Source organism: Salmo salar, chromosome ssa14, assembly GCF_905237065.1.
Source record: "Salmo salar chromosome ssa14, Ssal_v3.1, whole genome shotgun sequence".
Classification (NCBI taxonomy): Eukaryota; Metazoa; Chordata; class Actinopteri; order Salmoniformes; family Salmonidae; genus Salmo; species Salmo salar.
Genome location: NC_059455.1, coordinates 59,842,339 through 59,854,140, shown reverse-complemented (window position 1 = coordinate 59,854,140; position 11,802 = coordinate 59,842,339). Strand labels below are relative to the sequence as shown.

Below are 11,802 nucleotides of genomic sequence, written 5' to 3'. Positions count from 1 at the left end.
CAAGATGAACAGAATTCTTCTCAGCATGTTCGCAGTTGGCCTGTGTTTTGCAGTTGGTAAGATAAAATAGTTTGTGAACTGTATTTGTTTGCTTATTTCAATCGTTGTTTAGTTAGCCTATCATTTTGATAGCCAAAACAAAATGTTTGATACGATTGTAATGAATTGGGTAGTCTAATTGATGTTCGTTTTTTTCATCATTCGAATGCTATGTATACTTTCCATTTATTGCAAAGAGGCATTATAGTTTATCATATAAATAGGCAAGCTTTACATCCGAATACAATCAATTAGAAAATGTGGACGTCTTAAGCCAGTGTTTCTGATCTTTTGCCCAATTATTGGCAAAAGAACTGGTCTGATTGGTCAAAATACCAATTATTAGTGTAAAAATATCTCAAATGGGCTGCCTGTGTAAACGCAGCCTAGTGTTTGTAGTTGAAGGTTCAGAGTCTCCCATAAGCGGGTTACAATAAAAATCATGTCCATAGACCGTTTACAGGGTAAGGAAACCAGTATGTAATTTGGGGGAACTGACCCCTTTCTGAGCGAATGGTTCAGAATATTCAACTGTAAAGACTAAATAAACTATTATTCTTGCCTTTATGTATGACCCATAGTTTCTGTAACTTAGTTCCGCTAAACAAGTCTATGTCCCCATCTCATGTTTCAAACCACACCCTTACTATATGAATTTATGCAGTGGTCGACCTTGATTGAGTTCTTCCTGAATTGTGAATATGTATTCCTCATGACCTTCACCAAATATTTTCGGCAACGCGATCTCATACAACATTTGCATAGGTTCCCTAACAAAACATTTTAGTGAAACTAAGACATGAGAAAATGTAGTTCTGCTGGATTCCCCTTTTGGCCCTTAACTTGGAGGGTATCAGTCATTCTGAGTGTAGTGCTCTAGGGCAGTGGTTCCCAAACTATTTATAGTCCCGTACCCCTTCAAACATTCAACCATTCAACCTCCAGCTGCCCCCCTCTAGCACCAGGGTCAGCGCACTCTCAAATGTTGTTTTTTGCCATCATTGTAAGCCTGACACACACACACTATATGATACATTTATTAAACATAAGAATGAGTGAGTTTGTCACAACCCGGCTTGAGGGAAGTGACAGAGCTCTTATAGGACCAGGGCACAATAATAATATAATAATAATCAATAATTTTGCTCTTTATTTAACCATCTTACATATAAAACCTTATTTGTTCATCGAAAATTGTGAATAATTCACCACAGGTTAATGAGAAGGGTGTGCTTGAAAGGATGCACATAACTCTGCAATTTTGGGTTGTATTGAGAGCGTCTCAGTCTTAAATCATTTTCCACACAGTCTGTGCCTGTATTTAGTTTTCATGCTAGTGAGGGCCGAGGATTCTCACATAGGTACGTGGTTGCAAAGGGCATCAGTGTCTTAACAGTGCGATTTGCCAAGGCAGGATATTTTGAGTGCAGCCCAATCCAGAAATCTGGCAGTGGCTTCTGATGAAATTCAATTTTCACAGAACCACTTGTTGCAATTTTGATGAGGTTCTCTTGTTCAGATATTGGTAAGTGGACTGGAGGCAGGGCATGAAAGGGATAATGAATCCAGTTGTTTGTGTCATCCGTTTCGGGAAAGTACCTGTGTAATTGCGCACCTAACTCACTCAGGTGCTTCGCTATATCACATTTGACATTGACCGTAAGATTGAGTTAATTTGCACACACAAAAATCAAACAATGATGGAAATACCTGTGTGTTGTCCTTGTTAATGCAGATAGAATAGAGCTCCAACTTCTTAATCATAGCCTCAATTTTGTCCCGCACATTGAATATAGTTGTGGAGAGTCCCTGTAATCCTAGATTCAGATCATGATATCTAGCGCTGCCCATATCATTGCATAGTGCAGGAAATACATGACAGTTCAGGAACCTTGCTTTAACAAAGTTAACCATTTTCACTGTAGTGTCCAAGACGTCTTTTAACCTGTCAGGCATTTCCTTGGCAGCAAGAGCCTCTCGGTGGATGCTGCAGTGTACCCAAGTGGCGTCGGGAGCAACTGCTTGAGTTACCACTCCACTATGTCTCCCTGTCATGGCTTTTTCGCCATCAGTACAGATACCAACACATCTTGACCACCAAAGTCCATTTGATGACACAAAGCTGTCCAGTACTTTAAAAATATCCTCTCCTGTTGTCCTGGTTTCCAGTGGTTTGCAAAAGAGGATGTTTAACTTAATTGACCCCCCATAAACGTAACGGACATATACCAGGAGTTGTGCCAGGCACGCCACATCTGTTGACTCATCCAGCTGTAACTCATAGAATTCACTGGCTTACATGCGAAGCAGTAATTGTTTCTAAACATCTGCCGTGTCACTGCATCGTGAAAGTGTTGTTTGATGGAGGCATTGTCTGTATAGTTTTTTGGGCCTTTTCCCCTAGCATTGTCCCAGCCAGTAGAGCTGGTATGCGTCTCTGGATCTGGGCCTTACTTTTCTTAACCATTTATCAATTTTCGAGCAAACGGAATGAGCAGCAGCTACGTTTTGGCTACATACGGACTGTTAATGGAATTCCCACGTGAGAGTAACAGTTAATGTGATTGGATGTTGATTATTTGACTAGGCTACCTGTATTTGACTTTGTTGTTATTTCGCTGAACACTAGATTTAATTTAATTTTTGGCAGTGAAATGAGGCTACTCAGGCGAGAAATAAACCTTACCCAAATGTATAGCCCTGTTGGAAAATATACATGGACTGTTTGAAAATGTGAAGGCATTTATTTATTTTATTAAAAAAAAAATTATATATTAAAAATTATATATTTCATACATGAATCAGATTTTTATTTGGCGTACCTCCGACAGCATTGCGCGTACCCCAGTTTGGGAATACATGCTCTAGGGTGTATTCCCTAGGAGCCAAAAGGAATGAAATGGGGAGGGGCCTACCTCAGTTTGGAATAAACGGTTTCCATTGCCAAACATTTTGTAACTGTTCGCTACGGTCTTTGTCTAATGAATACACCCCTGGTGTCACAGGTTTGATTCACGGCCAGTTACATTGATGCTGTGACCCTGATCACTTGGCTGATGTGTAGGCTAATGTGTGGAGAGCAGGCCAAAGGGAGTTGTCTGTAGCTCAGTTAGATTGAGCACAACTTTGCAATTTAGTGTTAATGTTGTGACAGCGACATTAAGAAAGCAGTTAGTTAAGGTTAGGTGTTTGGTCCTAAGCCTTGTGGGTGGAAGGTTTGGCGATTACAGGAAGTCATATTCGTTTAAACCTTTCAGGGACACTATGGAGTAAAACTAGTATATATTACTGGCTACCCTCTCAAGGTAAAATGTGTTTGCTCAATTAGGGTTGTGAAGACTGGCTCTAGATCTGATTTGACAACTGCATTAACACAGGTCACGGGATTAATGGCATTTTGTAATTGTCAAATATACCTTTTTGATTTGATTTATTAGCATCCCCATTGAATACTTCTGATCCAAGCTCTTGGTTAGAAGACAGGACACAACATTGCAGTCTATCAGGCAACATTGCCATCATGTGGACAACTTTGGTATTCTTTTTTAGAAATCTGTATCAAGACTTGTTTCGCTTATCAATATCCCAACACAAATGCCTTACTTTGAAGAGGATTCATTGAAATACATTTTGACCAATGTTCGGTGTTTTGGAATCCCAGTTATGGTATCCATGGTTCCCATCATCATGGGGTCTCATAATGAACTGATAAATTCATTTGACGTAGTTGCAGTGAGTGAACTGTAGAGTGCAACAGTCTGATTTGAACTGTGGTACTTGGCACTGTGGTTTGTGGTTATGGGCCCTGATCTGAAACCAGTTGAACAGAGTAACTTGATCTGCTCTCCTATTTGGCCAATTACACAATACAGCATTGGTTCTTTCATTAAATACACAATACCCAACCTCTTTGTTAATAATCTTACTGTTCCTTCCAATTCCACCACCAGTATGTCCCCAGTGTAAAAACTCCTTACAGGACATAAAAACGACACCAAAATCTACTGTTAAATCTACTTCAATGATGAAGGGGAGGGGACAGGTTGAAGGATTTTTAAGACAAAAGATTGAAGTGCCTTTGAACGGGGAATGGTAGTAGGTGCCAGGCGCACTGGTTTGAGTGTCAAAAACTGCAATGGTTTTTCACACTCAAAAGTTTCCTGTGTGTATCAACAATGGTCCACCACCCAAAGGACATCCTGCCAACTTGACACAACTGTGGGAAGCATTGGAGCCAACATGGGCCAGCATCCCTGCGGAACGCTTTCGACACCTTGTAGAGTCCATGCCCCAATGAATTGAGGCTGTTCTGAGGGCAAAAGGGTGTGCAACTCAATATTAGGAAGGTGTTCCTAATGTTTTGTACACTCAGTGTATATATGCTATTACATGCGTACTGCATAAGCCCACCAGGAGTTTTCTTTTGGGTGGGGGAATTTAAAGGATGCCTGAATGTTGCTAGAGGCCAGCAAAATTCCCCATGACAACAATGTCCTCAAATAGTTGCCTCTTGTGTGTAATTATGTCGGCATCACACTTTGTCCATGTAATAATAATTCCCCTTATGTGGTACATATAACACAAACCATAGAGTTAATAATCATCATCAAAAACATTTCCAATGACAATGTGTGGTCTGCACTAAAGCAAAACATTTTCATAGACCTAGGTCACATGATCGTTATCTTGTAGCTTTTTTTGCGTGAGTTGTATGAGCAACTGTTTATTCATACTCAAAGGGCACCGTGTCCTCAGTCTTCTTAAAGGTAACAATAATGAGAGATGGTGGAGACCAATTGTGAACATCATCCCCCTGATCCGTATGATTCATCTCCCCGTGCTCCGTATTACCCAATCAAGGCTTGGGCGCTCATCCTTAACTTAACCCCTCATTGCCTCTGTAAATTACCTGTTGTGGCTAGAATACAGCCAAGTGTGTAAGCCAAGATGCAGCTTTGTTTGTGTGTGTGTGTGTGTGTGTGTGTGTGTGTGTGTGTGTGTGTGTGTGTGTGTGTGTGTGTGTGTGTGTGTGTGTGTGTGTGTGTGTGTGTGTGTGTGTGTGTGTGTGTGTGTGTGGCGACAGATTGGTGGTGTGACATGAGTGAAGGGAACCGATTTGACAGGATTTCTGAAGGGGGTAAAGTCAAGGCGCGGCCCAAAACCCCCAGGCAGAGGCTGACAGAGAAATGTGCATCATGTCATGACTCATTTATGTGATGTTGGCCTGTATGTAGTAGTAGGGGAAGAGGCATTCTGATGGAGGACAGTTGATTGTTTTCACTCTAAGGGCCGGTTTCCCAGACAGATTTAAACCTATTCCTGAACTAAAAAGTGTGGTCAATAGAGAATCTCCATTAAAATAGCTTTTTAAAACTTAATCTGTGTATCGGGAACCTCCACTTAGACAGCATTTACACAGGCAGCCAAATTCTGATCTTTTGACCGATTATTGTCAAAAGTGCTGATCTGATTAGTCTAAAGACCAATAAGTGGAAAAAATATCAGAATTTGGCTGCCTGTGTAAACGCAGCCTCAATACATTTTGGTAAAAGCATTCTTGATTGGGAGGGTTTTTGACAAGTGGAAGTTTACTTGTGCGCTGACATGTCTTACTCATCTGCGTTCTCTCTCAAGGATGTATTTGTCCTTCCTGGAAGGACACCTTATTTGATATTTGAACCTAAAGAATGGAATTCAAACATTGATTGAATGATCAGATCACTTGGCAATTACTTTTTCGGGATCTTTAGTCCACCAGACTAAAGTTCCCAAAGCTTCTGTGCATGTGCAGACCACATTCTGCGCATGTGCATATATTTTCTACTTTATACGTAAAGAGCAGGGTACTCAGGTAAACGATGCTTGTTAAATAAAGTTACATCAAAGCTGAATCGATGTCTGCAAGATCACATAATGATGATCTTTGATATAAGTGGACACCCAAGCCGACAAAGAGATTCTGTTGCGTCCCTCTTTACATGTGATCAAACAGCTGGGTCATTTGGTTGGATTGTGGGGATGCACTCAATGTACACTGAACAAAAATATGCAACAATTTAATTGATTATACTGAGTTGCAGTTCATATGAGGACATCAGTCAATTGAAATAAATGTATTAGGCCCTAATCTATGGATTTCACATGACTGGGAATACAGATATGCATCCACTGGAAAAATGGGACTCACGATGGACTCAGGATCTTGTCACAATATTTTTGTGCATTCCAATTGTCATCGATAAAATACAATTATGTTCGTTGTCCAAAACTTATGCCTGCCCATACCATAACCCCAATGTCACCATGGGGTACTCTGTTCATAACGTTGACATCAGTAAACCGCTCGCCCACACGATGCCATACACGTGGTCTGCGGTTGTGAGGCCGGTTGGACGTAATGTCAAATTCTCTAAAACAATGTTGGAGCCGGGTTATGGTAGAGAAATGAACATTCAATTCTCGGGCAACAGCTCTGGTGGACATTCCTACAGTCAGCATGCCAATTGCAGGCTCTTTCAAAACTTGAGACATTTGTGAATTTGTGTTGTCTGACAAAACTGCACATTTTAGTGGCCTTTTATTGTCCCCAGCACAAGGTGCACCTGTGTAATGATCATGCTGTTTAATCAGCTTCTTAATATGGCACACCTGTCAGGTGGAAGGATTATCTTGGAAAAGGAGAAATGCTCACTAACAGGAATGTAAACTCATTTGTGCACAAATTAGGGAAATAAGATTTTTGTGCGTATGAAACGTTTCTGTGATCTTTTATTTCATCTCACGAAGCATGGGACCAACACTTTACATGTTGCGTTTATATTTTTGTTCAGTGTATGTTTTGTTTGTTTGGAACACGAGTGGCATTTTCTTTGTAACCCGAGTCTCTTGTGAACTCCTTTTCCATGGGGTGTGACCGAAACCAGTGTTTGGTGGTGGTTAGGCATTGGCGGGATGGGGTGTTAGGCGTTGGCATGGCATTTTTACAACCTTGCTAAGCAGCTCAATGTTCCTTGGCTCAGTCACAAAGCGCTTAGATTATTTGTTGTTTTGTCAACCAGACATTCATAACTGAAGGCCACGCCATGTTTCCCTCTTTTTAAAAATGAAGTTGGTACCTAAATGTGACCAATATGCGTCACTCGGTTAAAATGGCAGCTATGCTGTTCTGTAGAATCGTCCCATGACGACGTCTTTACCACTTGAATGGCATGAATGCAAATGGACTGAGTAACTTTACTCAAACAAGGAACAAACAAAATGGTGTATTTACTGTATGTGTCAATGTGTGCACGTCACCTACAAACGTTTGCCTTTCCATGATGGATCCAGTCATGGGATGAGTTTGTCACACATACGACTTCATGGACAGGTATTTAACTCCTTTAGGTACTGCGTGTCTGTAGTGTTATTTGCATAAGAAGTCAGAACTTGCTCAGGGACTTTCCGTCTTGCAACTAATTGGTTGAATTTATGGGTCTCACTGTCATTCGGTTAATTCCGTAGTTTATGGCGGACCATTCCTCCTCCACCGCCTAAAAGCACCAAACTACTCATTATAAAGGGCATAAGAATTATGGGGTCAAAGGGTAGTTCCCTGACCCAATTGGTTCTCTGTCTGGAGTGGCACTTACTGGGAAGCAGCCATTTTGTATGTCCCTATCAAGAGCTAAGGAGGGCTACACTCAAAGCATTCACCATGTGTTTTGAGAAGTGGACAAATTGTCAAACAACTATGCCCTTCTATGAACTAACATCATAATAACTTGTGCAAGATGGGCTTTTCATCCACTAAAGTGCACAGTCAGCAAAACCGGGGAGTGTCAACGGCTAAACCATTGTTTGGCCCATCCCATGTTTAGAGACAAACAGTCCCAATGACGTAGGATTGCATCAACAAGCGGTCAAGGGAGTTATCTACAAGAGTGTTTACTTGAACATGAAGAGAATTTGTAGAATGGCATATGGTAATTTATTGCTTATTTTTTTCTTTCCGTCTCTGTTATCCCAGGCCAGGCTCTGAAGTGCTACAAATGTGAGTTGGGCTTATGGGACCTGTGCTACACCACCGAAGTCAAGTGCAATGACGGGGAGAATTGTTTCAGCGGCGTCGGAGAAGCAGGTAAGGACCCAAGGCCTGGCCGACACCGGTCATAGGTGGCTCATATGTGTCTTATATTTACATTGTAATCATTTAGCAGACGCTTCATCCAGAGCGACTTAGTCAGTGCATTCAACTAAGGTACTGTAGATAAACAACCACATATTGCAGTCATTGCAAGTAAGAACTTTCCTCAAAGTAGCTATCATCAAAATCAGTGTTGGTAAGAAAAGACAAGTTCGAATGTAAGGATATTTTTTGGGCTAGTCTGTTTTTACACCCCATTGTGCCTCTGTCCTCTTCAGAAGCAAACAAGGAAGGAAGACAACCTGCAAATATTCCTTTTGCAGATGCTTAAATGTCACTTTCCAGCATTCTGTTTTACGGCAAAAGTTAATGAAAAACAACTTGCGTTTCATAGTTTGTCAATTTAAGAGGCCTTACTCTATGTGCCGTTTGGCACGACAAAGCCTAAATAATTACGTTTTTTCTGTGTTCCTTTTCATCTACAGTTAAGGTTGTGGACATCAAGATGAAAGGCTGCCTGGCAGTGAATGAATGCAACAAGACGACCACAACCGATTTCCCTTCCAGCTCCAACCACACAGTGTACAACATGATGAAGGCCTGCTGTGACACGGACCTGTGTAACGCTGCCCCGGGCCTGCCCCAAATGAGCATCCTGCCCCTGGCCCTCGCCACCCTGACCACTGCCTTCATGACCAAAGTCCTGGTGTAAAGGGGTGAAGCCCTCTGTGTAGCCTACACACATGCATATGCAGAGGTTGATATACATGTAGGTTGATGGTTCACACACCCACACGCACTCATCAGACATTAGCACCAATCTGTCCGTGTGTATAAGAACTGCATTACGTTTGTATAATTTAGGCCAAGGAAGAAACATCTGTTAGTGTACCATATACCAGCTAAACTTTTAAATTATTTCTATTAAAGAATTGGATTTGTCCTTGATGCCTCTGGAAATCTCAATTTGTTTTATGGCTCACTTGGAAATGCAGTTTCAAACACAGACTAGCTTACTCAGTTGCACTTGGAAAGCATTGAATTTAACCTGTTTTGTATGGAATGCTCACGTACAATTGGCAAGTTTCTATTAACATAATTGAGCAAATGTCTTCAGACACTTTAGTAGGATGGAGATCTGTCAGTCAGCATTATATAACCAATGACTGTTCATACTGACAGACAATTCATTAATCTTCAATAGGGAGCTCAGCTAACAGACTATTTTCTATCTCTGGTGTTGGTTATGAATGCTTATTTCTAACCACTATTTCAAATTGACGTTCACTGTTAATTCTCCCATTATCCAGCCCCACTTGCTGTTGGGGAGCTCCACTGATCACCCAGTTTACAATGAATAATGCAATTGCCGTGTGACCTCATATGTTGCCCCCATACTTGAGCTACGTGATGACCAGGGGTGGGCAACTCCAGTCCTCGAGAGCCTGATTGGTGACACACATTTTTCCCATCCCTAGCAAACACAGCTGATTAATAAAATGTATTAGGTGATTATTGGAGTCACGTGTGTTAGCTGGGGCTGGGGCAAAACTGTGACACCAGTCAGGCCCTCGAGGACTGGAATTGCCCACCCCTGACCTAGACCAAAGGAAGGAAGGGGGGAACTAGCTCCGACTGAGGAAAAATCTATTTGAACGATCATCCAAATCGGAATTCTGACCCGGGCCTCTTTCTAGAGCTCAGACTTTCTGACCTGAAGATCACTGATGTCATGATTTGACCTGGTATTTTTCAGTTGCTTTTAACAAGGCATCTGTCTCTAGAAAGGGCAAACAATGTGGTTCAACTTGTGTTGACTAGGAATTGAATTGAATTCCTTTTTGCCTAAAGTAATTATTGTATTTACCTGGCAAGATTAGAATGTATACTGAACAAAAATGTAAACGCAACATGTAAAGTGTTGGTCCCATGTTTCATGAGCTGAAATAAAAGATCCCATAAATGCTCCATACGCACAAAAAACTTATTTCTCTCAAATGTTGTGCACAAATGTGTACATCCCTGTTAGTGAGCATTTTTCCTTTGCCAAAATAATCCATCCACCTGAGAGGTGTAGCATATCAAGAAGTTGATTAAACAGCATGATCATTACACAGGTGCCCCTTGTGCTGGCCACTAAAATGTGCAGTTTTGTCACGCAACACAATGCCACAGATGTCTCAAGTTTTGAAGGAGCATGCAATTGGCATGCCGACTGCAGGAATGTCCATCAGAACTGTTGCCAGAGAATGTAATGTTAATTTCTCTAGCATAAGCCACCTCCAACATCGTTTTAGAGAATTTGGCTTCTTTACCAGCGGGATTGTCTGAGACCAGCAACCTGGACAGCTGATAACACAAATATTTCTGTCTGAAATAAAACCTTTTTGTGGGGGAAAAACTCATTATGATTGGCTGGGCCTGGCTTCCAATTGTGTAGGCCTATGCCCAGTCATGTGAAACCCATAGATTAGGGCCTAATTAATTTATTTCTATTGACTGATTTCCTTATATGAACTGTAAATCAGTACATTTTTTTAAATTGAAGCATGTTGCGTTTATATTTTTGTTCAGTATCAATATAGAGAGTTAAATAAAGCTTTTAAGTGCTAATTGTTTGTGTTAACATTATTGGGATTCTTTTCTAGGTTAATTGGAGATTTGTCTGTGGTCTTTCCTTGTTTGGGAAGAACTGTGTACTAATTTAATGTTAGCCGTGTACTAACGGTAAATGGGTTGACTGATTTAGGTATATCTGATCACTGTTTTGCTTGTAAAACCTTTTTTAAACTGGAAATGTGTATACTCTCTGTGGCTGGATGACTTTGCAAAATAAGTTGAAAGAATTCAATACATGTTTAAAGCTTCTACAAAATCCCCTGCCTTCTGAATGCTTTGCTATTGTCTATTGGTGTCATGACTTTTTCTCCACTCCCAAACAAACCATTTTTCAATTTGTGGTATAGCAGGACATACAGGTTTCCTTCTTCCCCTCTAGTACCCACTCATACCAATTCAAAAGCTGGTGAAAACATTGTCAAAACATTTCTACTGTCACATGCCTCATATTTTCTATAACATGCCTATGTGTTCATGTAGTCAAGTACAAGCAGTATTTAATGACTCACCGGTGAGCTGTTTTTTCACCCCCACCCGCCCACAATTGCTAATAACCCATCCACAACCGTCTGAGGCCTGCACCCTACCCTAACTCGCAAATAGGCTGATAGAAAATGTGCTTTAGGCTGCAGTAAGAGACGGCGGAATTATCTTTTGACAGGGGATGCAGATTTTTTTTTTTTAAAGCGTAATTTAGATTAGCCGATTAAACTGAACTCCACAATTTACGATGAATGTTGAGCAGTGACTAGTGTAGGCAGACTGGTGCTCTAACGTCACATAAAATAAAATACATTGTTCTGTGTAATTGCGGGCTATTCTTTTGGAGCTGAAATCAGTAGTTTTTCATAACTTGATTGTATCCTTTGCAAAATACGATTGCAGTAAAACTGCAGTAACTGCAGTCAGTGTTGTAGTACTCGAGACCACATAGTGTCTCGGCCTTATCTCGGTGTCAGACACATTTGTTCTTGGTCTTTACTCAGTCTCGGACAGTGAAGATTTAACATCTTCCCGAG

At 41.0% G+C, this 11,802-nt stretch overlaps 1 protein-coding gene across 1 annotated transcript; it reads left to right on the top strand.

Moving 5' to 3' along the window:
- Positions 1-9,478, top strand: spaca4l (sperm acrosome associated 4 like). Its single transcript, NM_001141419.3, is given in 3 exon segments — positions 1-56; positions 8,048-8,158; positions 8,650-9,478. Coding segments are annotated over 3 exon segments (390 nt in total). The 5' UTR covers positions 1-4; the 3' UTR covers positions 8,877-9,478.
- Positions 9,479-11,802: the final 2,324 nt, after the last annotated feature.